Below are 27,700 nucleotides of genomic sequence, written 5' to 3' on the forward strand. Positions count from 1 at the left end.
TTATCAGAGAAATCTGTAAAAAGAAAACCATTGAGATCTCTCTCACCTGACCAGGTGCAGTGATTCTCTCTGGGAGTAATATCAATTATTGAAAGCAGCATGTGTTGGCTTCTTCAAGAAAGACATAATCCAGAGGGTACACATACACACACACACAGAGACACAAACACACACACAGACGCAGACACACACTCACACAGCATGAATGCTACAATCTAACCAGGAATTGCTGACAAGTCTCAGAGGGTCTGGCAGCATCTGTGGAGGGAAATCAGAGTTCATGGAAACCTTGCTCAGAACTGAATTTCTGTTTTCATAGAATCATACCACCCCTACAGTGTGGAAACAGGCCATTTGGCCCATCAAGTCCACAACGACCCTCCGAGGATTAACCCACTCAGAGCCATTCCTCTACACTATAGTTCTGCATTTACCCCTGACTAATGCACCTAACGTACACATCCCTGAACACTTTGGGACAATTTAGCATAGCCAATTTACCTAACCTGCATGTCTTTGGACTGTGGGAGTAAGTCAGAGCACCCGGAGGAAATCCGTGCAGACGCAGGGAGAATGTGCAAACCCCACACAAACAGTTGCCCGAGACTGGAATCGAGCCCTGGCATTGTGAGGCAGCAGTGCTAACCACTGAGCCACCATGCCCCCCAGATTGATTCTGATTTACAGCATCCGCAGTTCTTGCAGTTTTGATGCTATAACCAGGTTCACCATGCCATGAAAACTGTGATTGAGACAGGTGTGCTAACGTATGATCAGGTCCACACCATGAACGCTGCAATAACTTGGCTACATATCACGTGTGCTGCAGTATAACTAGCTACACACACTGTGAATGCTGCGATGGCGTTTGATTTTCATAAGGCATTTGTTAAGGTACCACAGCGAAGTAAAAGTGAAAGCTGTGCTGCAGGGGGTAACATGGGTAGGAGGTTGGTTAGCTAATGAGATCCAAAATAGGCATAACCGGGTAATTTTCTGGTTGGCAAAACAGAACAAGTGGTGTGCTGCAGGGCTCAGTGCTGGGGTCTCGACGCTTTATAGCTTTGGTAAATGATTTGGTAAATGATGGCGCTGTGGCTAAATTTGCCGATGGCAGAGCACCAGGGAGGAAAGTAAGATGTGAAGGGGTTATAAGTGAGGGAGAAAGAGAGAGAGAGAGAGAGAGAGAGTAGGAGATTGGTCAAATATTGGGCTAATGTTGGAAAATGCAAAATTGTTCTTTTTGGCAGAGGAAGCAATGATCTAAATGTTGAGAGGTTGCAGAGCTCTGAGATGCAAAGGTGTTGAGTCTCCCAGTGGGATATTTGCAAAACGTTATCATAAAAAGTATAACAAATAATTAGGAAAGCATAGAGGATGTTATCACTTATTGAAAGTGGAGTTGAACGGAAAAGTACAGAGGTCATGCTTCAGTTATCCAGGGTTCTGGTGAGATCAGATCTGGTCACCTTGTTGAGGGATGGGCATAACTGGATGCAGAGTCAAGATTAGAGTGGTGCTGGAAAAGCACAGCAGGTCAGGCAGCATCTGAGAAGGGGGAAAATCGATGTTTCGGGCAGGAGCCCTTCATCAGGAATCGATTTTCCTGCTGCTCGGATGCTGCCTAATCTGCTGTGCTTTTCCAGCACCACTCTAATCTTGACTCTAATCTCCAGCATCTGCAGTACCCACTTTCGCATAACTAGATGCGACAAAGCTGACTTGATTAATACCTGGAATGGGGCGGGTTGTCTGCATAAGACAAGGTCGGCTTATATCTGTCGGAATTTAGAGCGAGAGGAAATTTGTGTGACATATATAAGATCCTGACAGACCTTTGACAAGGTTGATGTGGAAAAGCTGTTTGCTGTGGTGTGAGAACCGGAATGGGGGGGGTGGGGTCGCTGTTTGAAAATAGAGGGTCGCTGATTTAAGACCGCGATAAGGAGAATTAACTTTTCTCTCAGGAGGTTGGAGCACTTCCTCAAGTGCCAGCGTAGGCAGAATCTTTGAATGTTGATGAGGGCGAAGTAGGTTGATTCTTGCTGAGCAAGAGTTAAGCAGTGGTTGTCAGGGTGTATAGGAATTGAGGTTAAATCAGATTGGTCATGACCTTACTGCATGTCCAAGGAGCAGTGTAAGGCCAATTGGTCCTCCATTGCCACTAATTCGTACGTTCCTAATGGGATGTATAAGCTAATATAACTAGGTACGCAGCATAAACACTGCCATTTATGTCAGAGACTGGGTGTCCCTGGAGAGGGAGCACGCGGTGTCCACCAACACCCTGGAGTTGTTCAGGGAGAGGTGGGCGCCGCAGGGAGTGGAGTGCATCATTTCCCCCTCCAACTCGATTTTGATTTAACCCCTGCCCTCCCCTTCACTGTTTTGATCACACAGCGTTGCCCTTTTGATGTGAAGGGCACTGCTCGTCACGGGCCACTCGGGTGTTTCCTTTCTTCCTGGTGGTGGAAACTGAATAAAAGTTTGTACACCTTGTAAGAAAAAACACAAAAAAAAAACCCTGCCCTGCGATGGGAATACCACCGTGGACACTGCGAGCTTACTTTTACTGTGCCTCACAGTTGTAATATGACTACAGCAAACCGATTTATTTAAACACGACCGCAGTTGTGCCTTTGGTCTCTACATTTCATACGTACTGACACTGAACTTCAGTACAAACACTCAAAGGACAAACAGTGCCAACTTCAGACAGCACAGAACTAAAACAATACGCTCGTGTTCATCTCAGTTTTCCTGTTGCCATGGTTATATGGTACACTTAAGGTTCTTAATCATTTTACTGCCATAAACAGTGACCATACCAACGTGTCTGAGATTCTTATGGCATGAATCAATCTCTTCAGCTAGGCCAGCCTGACAAAACAGCTCTGTTCAGCAGAACTGGAGTCTGTTTTAATTCATTGTGTACTCATCCCAAGAACAATAAGGTGGATTGAAATGCACGGAGAGTGAGATCGCCCATTCCCACAACAGACGCGTATTCCATAACAATCTAGTTTAAGCTGGACATTCGCACTGTGAACGCTGCACCAGAAGGCCTGGCAAACACAGTGTGAAAACCACAATGTAACGTGGACATGCACACCGTGAGCAGTATGGTCTACTCCCAATACGACCATGTGACCATGTACTGCATTCACCACAGTGTTACCTCAGCACACACCCACAGTGTACACATCCATGTAACCACACCCTCTGGATGTTTGTATGCAACTCAGGTATTTGCATAAACACACTGTAACTCAGACATACATCCGAAAAAATACTAGGATGTAAGTGGGCACATGAGCAACAAAGTGTTGCATAAGATTTGTAAACTTCCATAGTCCAAAGGGAGAGATGAGGTTATATTTGACATAAGTCAAGGAGAAGACCCTCGATGAGCTCACCATGCCTTTGATGACTGTCTGTACCAGGCTGTACACATCTGACTGAAGCACCAACATAGGTACACACTGTAAACATCTCAACACATCCTAGATACATACCACATACATGCTACACACACAGTGAATAACCAACTGGAATGTAACTTAGTACACCCAGTACAACATCACTGAGCACATTAACTGTTAACTCTATCTAGTTATTTTTAATTTTAAAAATATACGTTATTCATAAAAAAACTTCATATGTGTACATAGTCACTGAAGCAGTTTGATTCATTACATTTGGAGAAATAAACAAACGTTAGATTTTGACTTTCTCCACAGTTTCAACAAATCCAAAAGCATTTTCTACTGAAGCAAGATACTGTTTACATATATTTGAGGCACCAGGATAGTCTGATAATTAAAGAGACCCCCATTTGCCTTCAGTAGGAAGACCCCAGATGGTGGTCTTTCCCCACTGCCCCTTGGCAGCAGCTGCCCCAAGCTTTAACGTGTCCCTCAGTGCGTAGTCCTGGACCTTGGGATGTGCCGGTCTACAACACTCGGTCGGGGTCAACTCCTTCCTCTGGAAGGCTGACGCATTTAGGGGAGAACAAGGAGCGTCTTTCACCGAGGTGACGGTCCTCCAGGCGCAGGCGACGTTTGTCTCGGTGTGTGTCCCGGAGAGCATGGAGTCACGGAGCTGCTCGGGACAAACCTCGACATAAACCACTGCACCTCCCTCCAGACTCCCTTTACAAAGGCACACTCCACAGGGAGATGTGTGACAGTCTGTAGCCACCCCCCTGCAGCTGCTTTGAGGCCAGCGTGTGGTAGTGTAGTCCGACCAGGTGTACAGAAGGATCTGACAGGCAGTGCCCTTCTCACCACCAGCCGAGCGATGTCTTGGTGTTTGTTGGAAAGTTCTGGTGATGAGATGTTCTGCCAAATGACTGGGACAGGTTCGGGGAACCATGCGTCAGAATCCACCCTCGCCTTTTCCCAAAGCGTCTCGTGCTGACCACTTCCTGATGGAGCTGTGGTAAAAGGAGCTTCACTTTGCAAGTTCTCCACGGAGGATTGGAGATGCGGAATGGTCCAACTACTCGGAGCGTTCCGTGGCAGCGAGGCCAGGCCCATCCCTCGCACACTGGGGCAAGGTAGAACCTCAGTACGTAGTGGTCGCGTGCGGAGGGTCACCGCTCAGCCTGATGCAGCTACACGTTGCATCCAAGCACGCACACAGTAAGCAAGGCGTTGTAATCCTTCACAAGTGAACGTTATTGAACGTTGGTACATGTGTGCGTGCACTGTGATTGAACACAGATGCATTGATTCAGGCCTGTCATCTCTGTCAGTCTGAGAATGGATGGAGGAGACAGTTGTCTGCCTGTGCACGTTACACCTTCAGTTGAGGTACAGGCGAACGTTATAGCGAAACAGGTTTCCTGGGAACCCCACCACAGCCTGTTCTCCTCCTTACAGCCAAAGCCCATCTGAATGCGCTCGCATTCTGCCTGGGCAGTGGGTAACTTCAGCCACAGAGCTGAGAGTTCAGGCTTCATTCTGTTGTTTCCAGTTTGTTTTTCCGTTCTTGTGGGAAGGAGTGCCCCATGGACGCTGATGCTTAAGGGTGTTGCAGAAGGAGGACAGTCTGGCCCTACACAGACTATCACATGCTGTTCAGTCACAGAAATCATTTCCAGTATTTCTGGAGAGTTGGATGAAAGACTGGATGTGCATTTTCACTGAACACTGCTGTAGCTTGACTCAAGTCCCCTATAAATTCTTTGATCAAAGTTTGTGCGAAGATTTGTAGCTCGGGTGCTCGTTGCTGTGGTTCTGTTCGCCGAGCTGGAAGTTTTTGTTGCAAACGTTTCGTCCCCTGGCTAGGCGAAGCTTCGCAGGAGGCTCCCCAAGCACTGATGATGTCACCTAGTCAGGGGACGAAACGTTTGCAACAAAAACTTCCAGCTCGGCGAACAGAACTACAGCAAATTCTTTGATTCTTGATTTGTAATGCATTAGTTATAGAGTCATTGAGATGTACAGCACGGAAACATACCCTTCGGTCCAACTCGTCCCTACCGACCAGATATCCCAACCCAATCTAGTCCCACTTGCCAGCACTTGGCCCAAATCCCTCTAAACCCTTCATATTCCTACATCCATCCAGATGCCTCTTAAATGTTGTAATTGTACCAGCCTCCACCACTTCCTCTGGCAACTCATTCCATACACGTGCCACTGACTGAGTGAAAATGTTGCCCCTTAGGTCTCTTTTACATCTTTCCCCTCTCACCCTGAGCCTATGCCCTCTAATTCTGGACTCCCCCACCCCAGGGAAAAGACTTTGCCTATTTATCCTATCCATGCCCCTCATGATTTTATAAATCTCTATTAGGTCACCCCTCAGCCTCCGATGCTCCAGGGAAAACAGCCCCAGACTGTTCAGTCCTTCCCTGTAGCTCAAACCCTCCAACCCTGGCAACATCCTTGTAAATCTTTTCTGAACCCTTTCAAGTTTCACAACATCTTTCCAATAGCAAGGAGACCAGAATTGTACACAATATTCCAACAGTGGCCTAACCAATGTCCTGTACAGCCGCAACATGACCCCCCAACTCCTGTACTCAATACACTGTCCAATAAAGGAAAGCATACCAAACGCCTTCTTCACTATCCTATTTACCTGAGACTCCACTTTCAAGGAGCTATGAACCTGCACTCCAAGGTCTCTTTGTTCAGCAACACTCCCTAGGACCTTACCATTAAGTATATAAGTCCTGCTGAGATTTTCTTTCCCACAGTGTAGCACCTCACATTTATTTGAATTAAACTTCATCTGCCGCTTCCCAGCCCATTGGCCCATCTGATTGTTCTTAGCTAACGTAGTAGTTGGATATTATCATCCTTTGTGGACGGCACGGCGGCACAGTGGTTAGCACTGCAGCCTCACAGCACTAGTGTCCCAGGTTCGATTCCAGCCTCGGTTGACTGTATGGAGTTTGCACATTCTCCCCATGTCTGCGTGGGTTTCCTCCGGGTGCTCTGGTTTCCTCCCACAGTCCAAAGATGTGCAGGTCAGGTGAATTGGCCAGGCTAAATTGCCCATCGTGTTAGGTGCATTAGTCAGAGGGAAATGGGTCTGGGTGGGTTACTCTTCAGAGGGTCGGTGTGGACTTGTTGGGCCAAAGGGCCTGTTTCCACACTGTAAGTAATCTAATCTAATCTAATCCTCTGTGACACTGGGCTGGGGGTGGTAGAAACTATCTTTCTGTCTTTGTCACTTTTTCAGCTGCATGTTTATGTCCAATGGATGAGGTTGAATACGTGTCATAGAATCCATACAGTGTGGAAACGGGCCCTTTGGCCCAACAAGTCCATACTGACCCCTGTGAAGAGTAACCCATTCCCTTACCCTATATTTACCCCTTACTAATGCACTACTGAACACTATGGGACAATTTAGCATGGCCAATTCATGTAACCTGCACATCTTTGGACTGTGAGAGGAATCCGGAGCACCTGGAGGGAAACCACGCAGACATGGGGAGAACGTGCAAACTCCACATAGACAGTCGCTCGAGGCTGGAATCGAACCCGGGTCTCTGGCATTGGGAGGTAGTAGTGCTAACCACTGAGCCACCCCATAAAGAGGGATAGTTCAGGTTAGAAACCAATGTGTTTAGAGAAATGGAAGGTTTATGGGAGAAAGGGTGAATAGGACAGGAGGGTTGGTGGCTCAGTGGTTAGCACTGCTGCCTCCCAGTGCCAGGCACCTGGATTCGATCCCACCCTTGGATGACTGTCCATGTGGATTTGCATGTTCTCCCCGCATCTGTGTGGGTTCGCTCCAGTTTCCTCCCACAGTCCAAAGATGTGCAGGTTATAGGCGATTTAGCATGGCCAATCCATCTGGTGTGCAGGCTAGTTGGGTTAGCCACAGGAAATGCAGGGTTGCAGGGATTGGGTGAGGGGGTGGGTCTGGATGGGATGCCTTCAGATGGTTGGTGTGGACTGGATAGGCCAAATGGCCTATCTCCACACTGTCAGGGTTCTAAGAAATTAAGCAAGGTGTTAGACTGACGGTCTCTGGTTAAACTTTGTTCGATAGTGAGTCCCTGTGAAACACCTTCATTTGTCTAACGTGGAATTAGACGGTGGGGCGCTTTCGGCTGAGTCTGGCACTGAGGCATGCTGGAGCAGGATTCCTGAACCACAGCTATTCATGAGGTGGTGACTGATGATTTACCTTAAAGCAGTTCTGGAGTGCACCATTCCAACAGGAGGGAGGTTCCAGCGGGCACTTTCCGGACTGGTTTGACTTGGAGGGTGGAGGGGCTTGGGAAGAGGGGAGTGGGGGATTCCGTCAGAGTCGTGGTGGGATTGACTCTCTGTGGCCTCTCGTTGCTGTACCTGTGCTTTATTGTTCCATGATCCTGCGTGGGGTAGGCTCTAACACAGAGGGCCTGTTCACCAGTGGGGCCAACTATTCATATGGGCGGGGTTCAGTATGTATTCTTTTGGTATACAGGTATATGTGTGCGTGTGCATTGCTGTACGGGAGCGAAATGTACATCTGGGAGAAATGTCTGGGTCTCGTTACTACATCATTAATTTCCACCTCTCTATCATCACTGGACTCCTCTCCCACCTCCTACTATCGGACCTCCCCATCCAAACCATTGTTACCTCTGCATTCGGCTGTCCCAACGCTCCCCTCGCTGCTCTCCCACATTTAAATACTTAGTCGTTGCCTGTGTCTTAACTTTCATCGAGTCCCTGACCTCCACTGGACTCGCTGACCTACTCCAGCACCCGGTCAAGTCTCTCCTTGAGTTTAAAACTCGTAATATTGTTTTCAGATCCCTCTCGCCCCTCGCTCTTGGTGTGATCTCCAGCTCCTGACCCTTGCCAACCCTCTGCATTCCCGGCACTTTGGACGCTGGCGTCTGCCTCGGATCCAAGCTTTGGAATTCCCCCTCCAGCCTCTCTGCCTCAGTCTATTCCTTAAATCCCAACCCTTTGTCAAAATATTTCATTGTTTGACGTCAAACATAGAACAGAACAGCATAGGAACATGACGCCAAATTAAACCAGTTCCCTCCTGCCTGCCCTTGGTCCGTATCCCCCTGTTCTTTACATATTCATGTACTTATCTACAAGTGCCCCAAACACCCCTGCCTTCACCACCACCCCTGGCAGTATGTTCCAGATTCCTACCACTCTTTTTGCAAAAAAGACCTGCCCCTCACATCTCGTTTGAGCTTTCCCCCTCTCACCTTAAATGCATGACCCCTAGCATTAGACATTGAGGGAAAAGGATTCCTGACCAGTGCATCTCATAATTTCATACCAAGTCTTCCCTCAGCCTCCACTGCTCCAGAGAAAGCTACCTGAGTTTTTCTAGCTTCTCCTCGTAGCTCATACCCTCTAATCCAGGCAGCATCCTGGTAAACCTCTTCTGCATTCTCTCCAAAGCCTCCACCTCCTTCCCGTCATGTGGTGACCAGAATCGAATGCAATACTCTTGAGTGTGACCTGGCCAAAGTCTTATAAAGCTGCCACATAGAATAGAATCCCTACAGCATGAAAGACAGGCCATTCGGCCCAACAAATCCACACCGACCCTCCGAACAGTAACCCACCCAGACCCGTTACCCCTACCCTCTTACATGACATTTGCCCCTGACTGATGCACCTAACCCTACACACCCCTGAACACTATGGCCAATCTACCCTAACCTGCACACCTTTGGATTGTGTGAGGAAACCGGAGCGCCCGGAGGAAACCCACGCAGACACAGGGAGAATGTGCAAACTCCACACAGACAGTTGCCCGAGGCTGGAATCGAACCCGGCTCACTGGTGCTGTGAGGCCGCAGTGCTAACTGCTGAGCCACTGTGCCCTCAACATGACATCCTAACTCATTCCCTGGCCAATGAAGGCAAGTCTGCCCTGCTCCTCCTTTACCAGCCTTCCTACTGACCCGGCCACTTTCAGAGAGCTCTGGACTAACGCCTCATCTTCCATCTTGGGACCCTGTAACTACACGGGTTCAATGTGGATTTCACCAGCTTCCCCATTTCCCCTCCCCCCACCTTCTCCCAGTCCCCATCTTTTAACTCGGCACTGCCCTCCTGACCTGTCCATCTTCCTTCCCACCTATCCTCTCCACCCTCCTCTCTGACCTATCACCATCACACCCCACCTCCACTTCGGTATCACATTCCCAGCTATCTTGTTCCCCCCCCCCCCAGCCCCACCTCCCCTCCCATTTATTTCTCAGCCCCATTGGCCGATGAAAGGGCTTTTGCCCAAAACATCGATTCTCCTGCTCCTCGGATGCTGCCTGACCGGCTGTGATTTTCCAGCACCACGCTCTCGACACTGATCTCCAGCATCTGCAGACATTATTTTCAACTGGAGCCCCCAGATGCCTGGAGATGGACCGTGGAAGCCTGCAAGTCCTAGAGTCACAGAGGTGTACAGCACGGAAACACGCCCTTTGATTCAACTCATCCAAGCCGACCAGATAACCCAACCTAATCTAATCCCATTTGCCAGCACTTGGCCCATATCCCTCTGAACCCTTCCTATTCATATACCCATCCGGATGGCTTTTAAATCTTGTAATTGTACCTCCTACACGCACCACCTTCTGTGTAAAAATGTTGCCCTTTTGGTCCCTTTTATATTTTTGCCCTCTCACCCTAAACCTATGCCCTCTCATTCTGGACTCCCCCATCCCAGGGAAAAGACCTTGTCTAATCACCCTGTCCATATCCCTCATGTTTTTACACATCTTTCTATAAGGTCATCCAGGTAAAACAGCCCCAGCCTATTAGCCTCTCCCTGTAGCACAAACCCTTCAACCCTGGCAACATCCTTGTAAATCTTTTCTGAGCCCTTTCAAATCCCTTTCAAATTTACATAAATGATTTGGAATCGAGCATAAGAGGTACAGTTAGTACGTTTGCAGATGACACCAAAATTGGAGGTGTAGTGGACAGCGAAGAGGGTGACCTCAGATTACAACAGGATCTGGACCAGATGGGCCAATGGGCTGAGAAGTGGCAAATGGAGTTTAATTTAGATAAATGTGAGGTGCTGCATTTTGGGAAAGAAAATCTTAGCAGGACTTATACACTTAAACACTCCTAGGGAGTGTTGCTGAACAAAGAGACCATGGAGTGCAGGTTCATAGCTCCTTGAAAGTGGAGTCACAGGTAGATAGGATAGTGAAGAAGACATTTGGTATGCTTTCCTTTATTGGTCAGAGTATTGAGTACAGGAGTTGGGCGGTCATGTTGTGGCTGTACAGGACATTGGTTAGGCCACTATTGGAATATTGCGTGCAATTCTGGTCTCCTTCCTATCAGAAAGATGTTGTGAAACTTGAAAGGGTTCAGAAAAGATTTACAAGGATGTTGCCAGGGTTGGAGGATCTGAGCTACAGGGAGAGGCTGAACAGGCTGGGGCTATTTTCCCTGGAGCATCGGAGGCTGAGGGGTGACCTTACAGAGGTTTATAAAATTATGAGGGGCGTGGATGGAATAAATAGACAAAGTCTTTTCCCTGGCGTCAGGGAGTCCAGAACTAGAGGGCATAGGTTTCGGGTGAGAGAGGAAAGATATAAAAGAGACCTAAGGGGCAACTATTTCACACAGAGGGTAGTACGTGTATGGAATGAGTTGCCAGAGGATGTGGTGAAGGCTGGTACAATTGCAACATTTTAGAGGAATTTGGATGCGTATATGAATAGGAAGGGTTTGGAGGGATATGGGCTGGGTGCTGGCGGGTGGGACTAGATTGGGTTGGGATATCTGGTCAGCATGGATCGAAGGGTCTGTTTCCATGCTGTACATCTCTATGACTCTATGACTCTAAATAGGCCTTACTGAATTGCCCACGGTGTTCGGGGATGTGCAGGTTAGCTGCATTATGGGAATGTGTTGGCGGGTGGGTCGGTGGGGTGCATTTCATGGCCTTTGGGGCGATGTGAGAATGTAAGTTGTTGCTATGTGAGTAACCTGGCTCCCCTTTTTTTGCAGTCCCCACAGAGCCTCAGCGAGGAGACAGTGGACGGGGCCGTTTATTCAGTGTCACAGCGGCAAGTGCAGCTTCAACAGGCGGCGAGCAAGGGGCAGCAATGGCTGGGGGTAAGCAAATCTTCTCGGCTGAGTCCCTTGCGCTCGGTGTTGGGATATCCAGCCCATGCTGGTTATCCATTTGACCTCAGGCACCCCTGGCTGGTAGAACTACCCCTGTGCTCCTGTTTACCAGCCAGAACCAGAACAGGCTGCCTGAGCAGCAGCCCATCGAGCAGTCATGGCTTCCTATCCCGAACTGCTCTTCTGGCTGGTAAGCTGTTGTCAAACCTGCAAGGAAAGATTGACGAGGTTGCTGCCGGGGTTGGAGAGCTATCGGGAGAGGCTGAATAGGCTGGGGCTGTTTTTCCCTGGAGCGGCGGAGGCTGAGGGGTGACCTTATATAGGTTTATAAAATCATGAGGGGCATGGACAGGGTGAATAGATGTGGTCTGTTCCCCTGGGGTAGGAGAGTCCCATTGGGAATTTCCTTCCTGTATTTACCCTGCCTAGTCCGATTGAAGTTTAGAGATTTCGAAGAGACTCTGCCTCCCCCTTATATTTTTCTCTAAATTCGACTGAATGTAACCCTAAATGATCCAGTCTCTCTTCACCCCTGCCATCCCAGGAGTTAGTCCAGTGAACCTTCACTGGCCTCCCTCCACAGCCAGGAACATCCTTCCTCAGATACGGAGACAAAACCTGTACACAGTATTCCACGTGTGGTCTCAGCAATTGCCAGCAAGACATCCTTGCTCCTGTACCCGACTGCTCTTCACTGCCTATCGCACCTTACTCTCAGCGCGTGGTGTACAAGGGCACCCAGGTTTTGTTGCACCTCCCCGTTTCTCGATCCGTCACCAATCAGACAACGATCTACCTTTCGCTCCCAAAGTGGATAACCTCGCATTTATCCGCATTATTATTTCACCTGCCGTGTGTCCACCCCACTCACGTAGCTTGGCCTAAGTCACACTGATGCATCTCTGCCAACCACCTCACAGCTCACCCAGCTTTGTGTGGTCAGCTAACGTGGAGGTAGCCCATTCAGTTCCATAAGACATCGGAGCAGAAATAAGGCTATTCAGCCCATCGAGTCTGCTCCGCCACTCAAGCACAGCTGATCGGCTTTTCAACCCCATTCTCCTGCTTTTTTCCCATAAACCTTTGATCCCCTAAACAATCAAGAAACTATCTATCTCCATCTTAAATATACTTCATGACCTGACCTCCCCAGTCTTCTGTGGCAGTGAATTCCATACATTCCCCACTCTCTGGCTAAAGAAGTTTCTCCTTATCTCAGTTCTAAAAGGTCTTGCCTTTACTCTATGGCTGTGTCCTTGGGTCCTGGTCTGTCCTACCAATGGAGACATCTTCCCAATATCCACTATGTCCAGGCCTTTCAGTATTCTGTAAGTTTCAATTAGATCCCTGCCTCATCTAAGTTATTAATATATTATTATGATTAGCTCAGGCTCGAGTACTGATCCCTGTGGTACCCAGTTAGTCACTGCCTGCCACTCATGGTGGCTCAGTGGTTAGCACTGCTGCCTCACAGCATCTAGGTTCGATTCCAGCCTCGGGGCGACTGTCTGTGTGGAGTTTGCACATTCTCCCAGTGTCTGCGTGGGTTTCCTCCAGGTGCTCCGGTTTCCTCCCACAGTCCACAGATGTGCGAATTGGCCATGCTAAATTGCCCCGCAGTGTTAAATGCATTACTCAGCGGGAAATGGGTCTGGGTGGGTTACTCTTCAGAGGGTCGGTGTGGACTGGTTGGGCCGAATGGCCTGTTTCCATACTGTAGGGAATCTAATCTAATCTAATCACTCAGAAAAAGATGCATTTGTTCCTACTGTTTCCTGTCTGCCACCCAGTTCTCTATCTATATCAGTATACCACCCCCAATTCCATTACATGTTAGACTCTTCAGTCAGGCTGCAAGTGGACTCAGAAAGGTGGAGGCCTATTCAGCCTCTCCCTATAGCTCCAACCCTGGCAACATCCTCGTCGATCTTTACTGCACCCTTTCAAGTTTCTCCACATCCTTCCTATAGCAGGGAATTGAATGCAGTATTCCAAAAGTGGCCTAACCAATGTCCTGAACATCTGCAACACGACCTCCCAACTCCTACACTGGAGTGCTGCTCATTCAAATATACTTGGTCACCAGGAGCTGTAACAAAAGTCTTTTAAATCCTTCAGCACGGCATGCCCCACGTCTTATTCAAATGACAGGGAATTATCACTTGCTTGAATGTAAGGCGCGGTGGGCAGTGAAGAGCAGTCAGGTACAGGAGCAAGGATGTCTTGCTGGCAATTGCTGAGACCACACGTGGAATACTGTGTGCAGGTTTTGTCTCCGTATCTGAGGAAGGATGTTCCTGGCTGTGGAGGGAGTGCAGTGAAGGTTTACCAGACTAATTCCTGGGATGGCAGGGCTGACGATTGAAACGAGACTGGATCATTTGGGTAATTATCATCTCATTCAGCACTGCTGAAGGTAAAAGGCCCTCCGCTGCATCTGGGGCTGTTTGGGAAGGATGGACAAACAGCAAGCATCAGTAAAAGAAACGACTTGAGGAGGGTGGCGGGGGGGGGGTCACAGATATCAGATCAAGTCTGTGCCAGGATTAGCAACTGGTGAGGCAAACTCAGCAGCGATCAAACTCTGTCCTGTTGTGCCAACAAGACCTTATATCCGCTCTGGATAACCACCCTGTCCCCCTACTTTAAATTTGCTTCCCCTTTTGTTTGGAAAAACCATGCTGTGCAGACTGGCATTTGATTTCCCACCCAGTGGATATAGACTTGATTCATCGCAGCTCATCGCCTTTCGGTCACCCCCTGTTCTGCATCCGCTGAAAGAGCTCTCTTAACTGTCAAGGGATTTGATCCTTAAAATGTAATTAAAGACTTGCGGCTCAGCCTGAGGCCATTTCTCTGTTGTGTGGACGTCAGCCGCTGATTGTTTTATGTGCATTTAACGTCCTCCCAAGGCAGTTCACCAGGGAGGTAATGAAAAGCACTGTCAGGGGTTTGAGGAGGGATTTTTTCACCAGAACGCTAGAGGGAATCTAGGTCGAGAGAGCACGTGGGGTGGGCAGGGGAACGGTTCCAATGCTTGTGGCCAGGGTTGCTGCGGAAACGCCAGCCAGTGTCGGATTGATTGAAACCTGGGATAAACGGCTCAGGACAGAGACCGAGCGGGGCACAGATATCGTAGAGGGTTTTTGGAACTGGCGCTGGTTACGGAGAAAAGGAGGAGACAAGCACAGGTCATAGGGTCATAGATGTACAGCATGGAAACAGACCCTTCGGTCCACCCCATCCATACCGGCCAGATAGCCCAACCCAATCTAGACCCACCCGCCAGCACCCGGCCCATATCCCTCCGAATCCTTACTATTCATATACCCATCCAGATGCCTTTTAAATGCTGTAATTGTACCAGCCTCCACCACATCCTCTGGCAGCTCATTCCATACACATACCACCCTCTGTGTGAAAACGTTGCCCCTTCGGTTTCTTTTATATCTTTCCCCTCTCACCCTCACGGTCTGGACTTCCCCACACCAGAAAAAAGACTTTGTCTGTTCACCCTATCCATGCTCCTCATGATTTTATAAACGTCTGTCGGATCACCCCTCAGCCTCCAACACTCCAGGGAAAACTCAGCCTCTCCCTGTAGCTCAAATCCTCCGACCTGGCAACATCCTTGTAAATCTTTTCTGAACCCTTTCAAGTTTCACAGCAGGTTGTTCTGCTGTCATGCACGTTTCATCTGGTGTATTCGCTGTAATGCGGATGACGAATCGTGCACGCCGTTTGGATAATGCGAGCGTTCTACTGAATGGGTATAGCCATCTTTTATTAGTGATCTTTGACAATGCGATTTTCCACAACAGGAACAGAACTGTTCCATTATAGCAAAATGACCCGTGGAGGACATTGGTGGGGGAGGGGGGGGGGGGGGCGCGAATGGAGTGTGAGGACCTTTTCTCAATTAGAGCAATGTGAGTCAAGCAGTAAAATGAGTGGAGATGGATGATTCAATGCAATTTAATCAATGCAGGCAGCTGTATATAAATCTGAGCCTTGTGAGGTTGGATTGGGGAGGAGGTTGAAAATCACACAACACCAGGTTTATTTGGAAGCACTAGCTTTCGGAGCTAGTACTTCCAAATAAACCTGTTGGACTATAACCTGGTGTTGTGTGATTTTTAACTTTGTCCACCCGAGTCCAACACCGGGCGCCTCCACATCATGACGTATTGAGGTGAGACTGAAAGCTGGCTTCTCCACTCTGCACACATGTTCTGGGGAAAGGGAGGACTGCAGATCAGAGTCAAAAAGTGTGGTCAGAGGGTCCTACCATAGCTTCCAACACTCCCCCATAAAACGGGTCTCTCTCATAGAATCCCTGCACTGTGGAAGCAGACCATTTGGCCCATCGACCCTCTCAAGAGCATCCAACTCTGGCCCACCCCATCCCCGTAACCTTGCATGGCTAACCCACCCAGCCTGCACGTCCCTGGATGACTTAGCTTGGGCCAATCCACCCCTAACTTGCACATCTTTGGGTGGAAACCCAGGGAGAACATGCAAACTCCACACAGACACTCTGCCCGAGGGTGGGATTGATCCCAGATCTCTGACGTTGTGAGGCTGGAGTGCTAACCACTGAGCCGCCGTGCTGCCCTTGCAGGGAGTTGTGGGGGGAAAAGAGACTCATTAGTGTTTATCACTCATAGGGCTAAAGGGGTCAAAGGGTACATGGGAAGAGTGTGGGATCAGGGGACTGAGTTGGATGACCCGCTATGATCGTATTGGATGATGGAGCGGGTTCAAGGGGCTGAATGGCCTTCTGCAGCTCCTGTTTTCTCTGTTTCCGTGGTGACCTCCTGCAAACCCCTTCACCGAGACACACAGTGAGCAGTGCCATTTCCCAAAGAGCTGACTCTCTGGGCCTCAGACTCCAGAGAGAGTAATTAGCTGTGGTCACGTGGGCATGAGGAGCGGGACTTGCTTGGTCACGGCGTGGAAGGGGCAGTAAACTCCCTCCCCCAACCTTAGTGGTACGGGGAGCAGCACCCCCTGCAGGCGCTCGCTGGCACTGACGCGACCGAGGGGTCAGCCCCCTCTGCACGGTGTCATTTTATGATCCGCCCTGTCGCCCTTGCAGATGGAAAACGAGTTGGTGGGCACCACGTGCGAGACGGTTAAAAACCGCTCCCTCAAGTTCGGAACGCTGGCGAAGATAGTGCAGCACCTGCTCGAGTCCTTGGACTGCGGTGACTCGTCCTACGTCTCGGTCTTCCTCGCCACGTACCGGGCCTTCACCACCACCCAGGAGGTTCTCGACCTGCTCCTCACCAGGTAGGCGACCTCTCCCCGGCCGGAGGGGAGAGGCGAATCAGATTTGAGAAACGGAGGGGACTGCGGATTTCTGGCGAAGCTTGGCAGGCCTGCGGGGAGGAGCCAGGGCTAACGCTTTCGGGGATCGAGTGACTCTTCCTCGGCGCTGACGGCAGCTTGGCAAAGGGTTGGTGTTTGTACAGAAGGTGGGGAGGGAGGAGGAGGAAACAATAGATGGGAGATAGAGCCCAGAGAGAGATTGAGAGAGAGAGAGAATCATTTGGACAGACCAAGGAGTGGATGATGATCTGGCTGGAAGAGTCAATAGCTGTTAATGGGGATTGCTAATGGGGATTCTAACATATGAGGAATGTTTAAGGACTCTCGCTCCATACTTAACAGAAGGATGAGGGGGATCAAATTGAAGCATACAGAATAATGAATGGCTTGGACAGAGTGGATGTCGGGAAGATGCTTCCATTGTTAGGAGAGACCAAGACCCAGAGCACAGCCTTAGAGTAAAGGAGAGACATTTGAGAACAGAGATAAAGAGAAACGTCTTCAACCAGAGAGTAGTGAATCTGTGGAATTCATTACCACAGAAGGTTGGGGAGGTCAGGTCATTGAGTAGATTTAAGACTGAGATAGATATCAAGGGTTATGGGGTTTGAGAAACGTCTCAGCCAGGATTGAATGGTGGAGCAGACTCAATGGGCTGAATGGCCTCATTTCTGCTCCTATGTCTTATGGTCTTGGATTAGTGGCTAACTATGGGGTATGTGTAATAGCAGACAATGTGACAACAAGGCCTGGTGTGTGTGGGGGTTGGCGTCAGGACATGGGAGAAAATGCTCAGGTCCCAAAACTGTTGAACTCGATATCGAGTCCAGGAGCCTGCGGGGTTCCCCAAGCGGAAAACGAGGTGCTGTTCTTCCAGCTTGCGCTGAGCTTCCCTGGAGCACTGCAGCAAGCCCGAGGCAGAGATGTTGGCCAGCAAACAAGGTAGGCTGTTAAAGTAGCAGGAAAGTGGGCGGCACGGTGGCACAGTGGTTAGCACTGCTGCCTCACAGCGCCAGAGACCCGGGTTCAATTCCTGCCTCAGGCAACCGTCTGTGTAGAGTTTGCACGTTCTCCCCGTGTCTGTGTGGGTTTGCTCCGGTTTCCTCACACAGTCCAAAGATGTGCAGGTTAGGTGGATTGGCTGTGGTAAATTGCCCGTAGTGTTAGGTGAAGGGGTAAATGTAGAGGAATGGGTCTGGGTGGGTTGCTCTTCAGAGGGTCGGTGTGGACTAGTTGGGCCGAAGGGCCTGCTTCCACACTGTAAGTAATCTAATCTAAAATTGGAAAGCTCAGGGTCCTTTTGGCTCGCAGAACGTCGATGTTCTGAGAAGAATTCACCCAGTCAGTGTTTCATCTCTCCAGTGTAGAGGGGGTCATTTTGTGAGCAGTGAATGCTGTTGGTCAGGATTGTGAGCAGTGCAGCTGAATTGCTGCTTTCGCTGGAAAGTATGTTTGGGCCCTTGGATACTGAGGAGGGGGGAGGTAAATGGGCAGGTGTTACAGGGGAAGGCGCTGTGCCGGTGGGGGGGGATGTTCGGAATGGGCGAGAATGACCCAGAGGAAATGACCCCTGCAGAAGGCTCACAAGGGAGGGGAATATGTGTCTCGCTGGAGGTGGCGGAAATGGCAGCTAATGATTCTTTGGAAGTGGATGCTGGTGGGATGGTAGGGGAAGCCAAGGGGGAGCCCATCACTGTTGTGAGAGGGAAGAGAGGGGGGGGTGAAGGCAGAGGTGTGGGAGATGGGTCAGATCGCCCTGTCACCCGCAGTGCTGGGGAATCCTTGGTCGGTGACAATGCAGAGGCCCCCCCCTTGTCAAAGTTGGCATCATTATCAGAACGGTCAGGGTGACTGGGAGAATGGATGAGAGTATGTTGTCTGGTCCCTCATTAACCAAGTCAGACAACTGTGATCAGAACGTTGTGAATGTATTTTCCCAGGTATCCCATAATTTGGAGCGGTCAAATCACGACGGAAACAAACTGGTACCAATGCAAAACAGTCCCAACTTTGTTAGGAAGCAAGTTACAATTGCTTTTACTCCTAAACAATACTGTCATTCATCCTATTCAACCCATTAAGCTTACAATATTTCCTGAGTCTCTTGTAAATTTCCTCTCTGTCTCTGTGGGACTGCAAACTTCTCTCTCTCTCTCTCTCTCTCTCTCTCTTTCTCTCTGTCTGTTTCTCTCTCTCTCTTATACACACACATTTATCTCTCTCTCTCTCTCTCTTTATCTCATCTCATAGAGTCACAGAGATGTACAGCATGGAAACAGACCCTTCAGTCCAACCCGTCCATGCCGACCAGATATCCCAACCCAATCGAGTCCTCTCTCTCTCATCTCTCTCTCTCTCTTTATTTGTGGATGGTTTTATACAACTTGTAGTTATTCAAAGTTTGGGAGAGGATTTGTAGCTCGGGTGCTCGTTGTTGTGGTTCTGTTCGCCGAGCTGGGAATTTGTGTTGCAGACATTTCGTCCCCTGTCTAGGTGACATCCTCAGTGCTTGGGAGTGATTTATAATCACTACAAATGCCGGAGGAAAGATCACAGAAGCGCTTCACAGGAGGCTCCCAAGCACTGAGGATGTCACCTAGACAGGGGACGAAACGTCTGCAACACAAATTCCCAGCTCGGCGAACACAACCACAACAACTTGCAGTTCTGGTCAATCAGGGAGACTCCCTGAATACTTTGAAACAGTGTCAATCATTTGGATGGCTTGCTCTTGTTTGGTTCTTTGTGTAGCATGACCGTTCTGTCTAGGCCCCTCTTTGGTTTAGTAGATAAGTTGTTTGGGGTGTCTGCCCAGGATAACAGTTGCCTTTTACATTATCCTTCCTCATCTAACAGAGATTTACCTGCACTTCCACAAATGTCATCTACTGTGTCCGTTGCTCTCGATGTGGTCTCCTTTACACTGGGGAGACAGGAAGCCAACTTGCGGAATGTTTCAGAGAATATCTCTGGGACACAACACACTAAACAACCCCACCGCCCTGTGGTCAAACATTTCAACTCCCCCTCCCACTCCCCCAAGGACATGCAAGTCCTGGGCCTCCTCCACCACTAAACCCTAACCACCCGACGCCTGGAGGAAGAACGCCTCATCTTCAGCCTTGGGACCCTCCAACCCCATGGAATCAATGTCGATTTCACCAGTTCCTTCCTTTCCCCTCCATCCCACCTTATCCCAGATCCAACCTTCCAATTCGGCACCTCCCTCTTGAACTGTCCTACCTGTCCATCTTCCTTCCCACCTATCCGCCCATCTCTGACCCATCACCATCACCCCTCACTTTCATCGCCCTATCGCATTCTCAGGTGAAATGAGGTCAGTGAATGTTGTGGACCCAATGACCTGGTGTGCCACGGTGGGGTTATGGAGCAGGGGGAGATAGGAGGAGGTATTTGAGAGCTGGTGCTGTAGAGGTCAGTCGGGAAGGCAATGGCCTAGTGGTATTATCACAGTCTCTGTTAATCCAGAGACTCAAATAACATCCCGGGGACCCAGGTTCAAATCTTGCATGGCAGAAGGTGGGGTTTGAATCCAATATCTGGAATTTAGAGTCTAATGATGACCATGAATCCATTATCATTTGTTGGAAAAACCCATTGGGTTCACTAATGTCCATTACGGAGAGAAACTGCCATCCTTACCAGGTCTGGCCGACATGTGACTCCAGACCCACAGCAACGTAGTTGACTCTTAATGCCCTCTGGGCCATTAGGGATGGGCAATAAATGCTGGGCCTAACCAATGACGCCCTCATCCTATGAATAAATTAAAGAAAAAATTCACCAAACCACACCGCCAGCAAGCTTAATAACAAAGTCAGGGATGGATCTAATCACACAGCATGCAGTCAGTTCGTCGGTTGGAATGGGTGGGTGGGGGGTGGGGAGTGTGCAGAGAAATTAAGGCGACCAATGTCACGGCGACAGTTCGTGATGCAGGTCAAAGGCCAGAGAGAGGGTGCAGGTGGAGGGCGAGTGTTGGAGCTGGGCGAATGGGGATTGTGGGATAGGGAGAGGGCTCTTGCCTCAAAGAGGTGGGCGCGGAGGGCGAAGGGGACGGAAGAAGAGTTCGACGTCATGCCCGCAACTCATCAAGGTGGGAACGCAGAGAGATAAAGCCAAGACCTTTACGGAATGTTAGGCATCGGAGAACGGAAGGTGGGGAGGGGGGTGGTGAATACATGGCAGGAGGTGGGGTTGGTGGGAGAGGGTGGAGTGAGAGGGAAGGGCAAGGGAGGAAGGATCCAGAGAGTAAAATTCAAATTCGGTCATAGCACCTTTCATGACCTTAAGAGGTCCTCGAGTGCTTTGCAGCTGTCTCTATGTCAGATTAGATTCCCTACAGTGTGCAAACAGGCCATTCGGCCCAACAAGTCCACACCAACTCTCTGAAGAATAACCCACCCAGACCCGTTTCCCTCTAACTAATGCACCATAACACTATGGGTAATTTAACATGGCCAATTCACCTGCCCTGCACATCTTTGGACTGTGAGAGGAAACCAGAGCACCCGGAGAAAACCCACGCAGACACAGGGAGAATGTGCAAACTCCACACAGACAGTCGCCCAAGGCTGGAATCGAACCTGGGTCCGTGACACTGTGATGCAACAGCGCTAACCACAGAGCCACTGTGCCGTCAGGTCAGAAGTGTGGTCACTGCTGCATTTCAGGGGGCCCAGCAGACCTGGTTGTACAAAGCATGAACCCACAAATCTGCAGTTGGACCATTCGCTGCAGCGATTTTCATCAAGGTGGAACTAAGTTATCAAGAGGTCAGGAATAGTGCCCTTGTTCTTCCTCAGAATGGCGTCGAGAGTGCGGTGCTGGAAAAGCACAGCTGGTCAGGCAGCATCCGAGAAGCAGGAGAATCGACTTTTCGGGCATAAGCCCTTCATCAGATTCCTGATATGCCTGAAACGTTGACTCTCCTGCCCCTCGGATGCGGCCTGACCGGCTGTGCTTTGCCAGCGCCACACTCTCGAGTCTGATCTCCAGCATCTGCAGTCCTCGTTTTCTCCTTCCTCAGAATGGTGCCAAGTGATTTTCCTTCTATTGCAAAAATATACTTTATTCATTAAAAGCGAACTTTATGTACATACTGAAGAATTTCTGTGCAGTCTTTCCACATGAATAACAACAAACCTCTGAAAGTTGGCATTCCCTGCAATTATGAGAAAGAGACCCAAGACAACTCTTACTTATACAGGGCTATGGTCACATGCATTTGAGGCACTGAGAGGGTCTGATAGCTGACCCGACTCGTAGATTCATAGAGATGTATGATACGGAAACAGACCCTTCGGTCCAACCTGTCCATGCCGACCAGATATCCTACATTTCTCCAGTCCCACCTGCTAGCACCCGGCCCATATCCCTCCAAACCCTTCCTATTCATATACCCATCCAGATGCCTTTTAAATGCTGTAATTGTACCAGCCTCCACCACTTCCTCCGGCAGCTCATTCCAAACACATACCATCCTCTGTGTGAAAACGTTGCCCCTTATGTTCCTTTTATATCTTGCCCCCTCGCCCTAAACCTATGCCCTCTAGTTTTGGACTCGCCCCTCCACACTGGGGGAAAAAGACCTTGACTATTCACCTTATCCATGCCCCTCATGATTTTATAACCCTCTTATAAAGTCACCTCTCAGCCTCTGACATTCATGGGAAAACAGCCCCAGCCTGTTCAGCCTCTCCCTATAGCTCAAATCCCCTAACCCTGGCAACATCATTGTAAATCTTTTCTGAACCCTTCCAAGTTTCACAACATTCTTCTGATAAGAGGCACACCAGAATTGAACGCAATATTTCAATGGTGGCCTAACCAATGTCCTGTACAGCTGCAACATGACCTCCCAACTCCTGTACTCGATACTGCTGTGGAGTCTGGTGTATGGGAGCAGGATTCACATTTTTGGATCATTGGAATCTCTTTTGGGGTAGAAGTGACCTGTACAAGAAGGATGGATTGCACCTAAATTGGAAGGGGACTAATATACTGGCAGGGAAATTTGCTAGAACTGCTCGGGAGGATTTAAGCTAGTAAGGTGGGGGGGGGGGGGGGGGGGGGGACCCAGGGAGATAGTGAGGAAAGAAATCGATTTGAGACGGGTACAATTGAGAACAGAAGTGAGTCAAACAGTCAGGGCAGGCAGGGACAAGGTAGGACTAATAAATTAAACTATTTATTTAAATGCAAGGGGCCTAACAGGGAAGGCAGATGAACTCAGGAACATGGGATTGGGATATCATGGCAATTACAGAAACATGTCTCAGGGATGGGCAGGACTGGCAGCTTAATGTTCCAGGATACAAATGCTACAGGAAGGACAGAAAGGGAGGCAAGAGAGGAGGGGGAGTGGCATTTTTGATAAGGGATAGCATTACAGCTGTGCTGAGGGAGGATATTCCCGGAAATACATCCAGGGAAGTTATTTGGGTGGAACTGAGAAATAAGAAAGGGATGATCACCTTATTGGGATTGTATTATAGACCCCCCAATAGTCCGAGGGAAATTGAGAAACAAACTTGTAAGGAAATCTCAGCTATCTGTAAGAATAATAGGGTAGTTATGGTAGGGGATTTTAACTTTCCAAACATCGACTGGGACTGCCATAGTGTTAAAGGTTTAGATGGAGAGGAATTTGTTAAGTGTGTACAAGACAATTTTCTGATTCAGTATGTGGATGTACCTACCAGAGAAGGTACAAAACTTGACCTACTCTTGGGAAATAAGGCAGGGCAGGTGACTGAGGTGTCAGTGGGGAGCATTTTGGGGCCAGCGACCATAATTCTATTAGATTTAAAATAGTGATGGAAAAGGATAGACCAGATCTAAAAGTTGAAGTTCTAAATTGGAGAAAGACCAATTTTGACGGGATGAGGCAAGAACTTTCGAAAGCTGATTGGAGGCAGATGTTCGCAGGTAAAGGGATGGCTGGAAAATGGGAAGCCTTCAGAAATGAGATAACAAGAAAATCCAGAGAAAGTATATTCCTGTCAGGGTGAAAGGGAAGGCTGGTACGTATAGGGAATGCTGAATGACTAAAGAAATTGAGGGTTTGGTTAAGAAAAAGAAGGAAGCATATATCAGGTTTAGACAGGATAGATCAAGTGAATCCTGGGAAGAGTATAAAGAAAGTAGGAGTATATTTAAGAGGGAAATCAGGAGGGCAAAAAGGGGACATGAGATAGCTTTGGCAAATAGAATTAAGGAGAATCCAAAGAGTTTTTACAAATATATTAAGGACAAAAAGGTAACTAGGGAGAGAATAGGACCCCTCAAAGTTCAGCAAGGCAGCCTTTGTGTGGAGCCACAGAAAATGGCGGAGATACTAAATGAATATTTTGCATCAGTAGTTACTGTGGAAAAGGATATGGAAGATATAGACTGTAGGAAAATAGATGGTGACATCTTGCAAATTGTCCAGATTACAGAGGAGGAAGTGCTGGATGTCTTGAAACAGGTAAAGGTAGATAAATCCCAGGACCTGATCAGGTGTACCCGAGAACTCTGTGGGAAGCTAGAGAAGTGATTGTTGGGCCTCTTGCTGAGATATTTGTATCATCGATAATCACAGGTGAGGTGCCGGAAGACTGGAGGTTGGTAAACATAGTGCCACTGTTTAAGAAGGACAGTAAAGACAAGCCAGGGAACTATAGACCGGTGAGCCTGACTTCGGCGGTGGGCAAGTTGTTGGAGGGAATCCTGAGGGACAGGATGTACATGTATTTGGAAAGGCAAGGACTGATTAAGGATAGTCAACATGGCTTTGTGCATGGAAGATCATGTCTCACAAACTTGACAGAGTTTTTTGAAGAAGTAACAAAGAAGATTGATGAGGGCAGAGCAGTAGATGTATCTATATGGACTTCAGTGAGGCGTTCGACAAGGTTCCCCATGGGAGACTGATTAGCAAGGTTAGATCTCATGGAATACAGGGAGAACTAGCCATTTGGATGCAGAACTGGCTCAAAGAAAGAAGACAGAGGGTGGTGGTGGAGGATTGTTTTTCAGACTGGAGGCCTGTGACCAGTGGAATGCCACAAGGATCAGTGCTGGGTCCTCTACTTTTTGTCATTTTGCGAGCATAAGTGGTACAGTTAGTAAGTTTGCAGATGACACCAAAATTGGATGTGTAGTGGACAGCGAAGAGGGTTACCTCAGATTACAACAGGATCTGGACCATATGGGCCAATGGGCTGAGAAGTGGCAGATGGAGTTTAATTCAGATAAATGCGAGGTGCTGCATTTTGGGAAAGAAAATCTTAGCAGGACTTATACACTTAATGGTAAGGTCCTAGGGAGTGTTGCTGAACAAAGAGACCTTAGAGTGCAGGTTCATAGCTCCCTGAAAGTGGAGTCGCAGGTAGGTAGGATAATGAAGAAGGTGTATTGGACAGTGTATTGAGTACAGTAGTTGGGAGGTCATGTTGCGGCTGTACAGGACATTGGTTTGGCCACTGTTGGAATATTGCTTGCAATTCTGGTCTCCTTCCTATCGGAAAGATGTTGTGAAACTCGAAAGGGTTCAGAAAAGATTTATAAGGATGTTGCCAGGATTGGAGGATTTGAGCTACAGGTAGAGACTGAACAGGCTGGGGCTGTTTGCCCTGGTGCGTTGGAGGCTGAGGGGTGACCTTATAGAGGTTTACAAAATTATGAGGGGCATGGATAGGATAAATAGACAAAATCTTTTCCCTGGGGTCGGGGAATCCAGAACTGGAGGGCTTAGGTTTAGGGTGACAGGGGAAAGATATAAAAGAGACCTAAGGGGCAACCTTTTCACGCAGAGGGTAGTACGTATATGGAATGAGCTGCCAGAGGATGTGGTAGAGGCTGGTACAATTGCAACATTTGAGAGGCATCTGGATGGGTATATGAATAGGAAGGATTTGGAGGGATATGGGCCAGGTGCTGGCAGGTGGGACTAGATTGGGTTGGGATATCTGGTCGGCATGTACAGGTTGGACCGAAGGGTTTGTTTCCATGCTGTACATCTCTATGACTCTACTAAAGGAAAGCATACCAAACGCCTTCTTCACTATCCTGTTTACCTGTGACTCCACTTTCAAGGAGCTATGAACCTGCACTAGAAGGTCTCTTTGTTCAGCAACACTCCCTACCGTTAAATGTATAAGTCCTGCCCCATTTTTGCCTTCCCAAAATGCAGCACCTCGTGTTTATCAAAACTAAATTTCATCTGCCACTCCTTGGCCCTCCCTGAATTTGGTCCCATACTACCTTGAGATCACCACCTTCATTGCCAGCTGTGCCACCCCCATTGGTACTTGAGCTGAATAGCGCAAAGTGATCTTTTACATCAGCCCGAGAGGGCAGGGAAAGCCCTTTGGTTTTAGCACTGACAGCCGAAGGAGTGCAGCACAGGAGCGGCAGCTGAGACTTTTAGGTGCAAGTGTCCGGAGTTGGGGGTTTGAACATACAACCCGCAGCGTGTGTCAAAGTAGGAGGCCATTGGGCCCGTCCAGCACCTTCTGGCCTAGCGAAGGAGCTAGCCAGTCGATCCCATATTTCACCTCCTCAACACCCCCCTGTTCTTGCTGCAAATTTATTTTTCCTTTATTTATTTCCTTTTTGAACGTCCCTGTTTCGTCTGCTTTCGATGAATGCAGTGCAGCTCATTGGAATAACCCCCTGATCCTGTGATTGTAGCTTGCCAGTTAATTACAGTAATCATTGTAATGCCCTTCAGGCAAATCCAGTAATAGCTATTATGTTACATTGGCACCATTACTGTTATAATGAGTTTATGACATTTAAGACATATCTCAATAACTCACCACTATTGAAATTACATCATCTTCAAATGAGCTGTCAGAGGAAGTAGTGGAGGCTGGTACAACTGCAGCATTTAAAAATTATCTGGATGGGTATATGAATAGGAAGGGTTTGGAGGGATATGGGCCAAGTGCTGCAAATGGGACTAGATTAGGTTAGGACGTCTGGTTGGCATGGTCGAGTTGGACTGAAGGGTTGGTTTCCATGCTGTACATCTCTATGACTCTTTGACTGACTATTCCATACACATACCAATAACCATTCCATTCATATTAAGTTATGTTCATATCTCAATGACAACAGCATGACATTAAAAACAATAACACAGGATTAATGTCAGTAATATGACATGAGTCACTATGACATCAAAGCAGCAACATTAGTCTCAGTCGTTGCATTCACCATAATTAATTTGGCATCAATACCAGCAATCATGCATCAATATTGGCCAAAGTGATAGCTGGAATCCAAGGGTTGCATTATGAGGAGAGATTGTCCAACATTGCGTTGTGCTCCCTGATATTTTGGAGGTTAAGGGTTGAGTGCGTTGAGATGGACTGAGGGTAATTAGAGAAAAGGAATTTATGATGGTCAGTTTAGGGGACATCATCTGAAATGGGGCGTCAGGCCTTTCAGGAGTAAAGGTGGGATGCTGGTCTGTGGGGAAAGGATAACAGAAGTTTGGAATCCTGTTCCACAAACAGCAAATGAAACAAGGAGGATTGTTAACTTTTAAATCTAAGCTTGATGGGGTTTTTGTTCGACATAGGTATTCAGGGATTTGGCGTTACGTTGTAGACTAACCATTGGAAAGGCTGAACAAAGTTAGAGTGTGAAGTGTTCCGAAATTAATATCGATGCCAGCGATTGTGCATTAATGTCAACAATGCTGCATTAACCAGAGAGTGTGGAAGCAGGCCATTCAGCCCATCAAGTCCACACTGACCCTCTGAAGTGCATCTCACCAG

The 27,700-nt window shown here is 48.5% G+C and overlaps 1 protein-coding gene across 5 annotated transcripts in view; it reads left to right on the forward strand.

Moving 5' to 3' along the window:
• The window catches only part of LOC122541250 (ral guanine nucleotide dissociation stimulator-like), a 217,338-nt gene that overhangs the window by 112,091 nt on the left and 77,547 nt on the right, over positions 1-27,700 (forward strand). For all 5 annotated transcript variants that reach the window (XM_087979491.1, XM_087979488.1, XM_087979490.1 and 2 more), the window contains exons 2-3: positions 11,457-11,564; positions 16,675-16,868. In XM_087979491.1, the coding sequence (XP_087835617.1) occupies positions 11,457-11,564; positions 16,675-16,868 (302 nt within the window). The remainder of the gene's footprint in view (positions 1-11,456; positions 11,565-16,674; positions 16,869-27,700) is intronic.

The sequence above is a fragment of the Chiloscyllium plagiosum genome, unplaced genomic scaffold, assembly GCF_037043375.1.
Source record: "Chiloscyllium plagiosum isolate Xiang-an unplaced genomic scaffold, Cpla_swu_hap1 HiC_scaffold_35, whole genome shotgun sequence".
NCBI classification, from domain to species: domain Eukaryota; kingdom Metazoa; phylum Chordata; class Chondrichthyes; order Orectolobiformes; family Hemiscylliidae; genus Chiloscyllium; species Chiloscyllium plagiosum.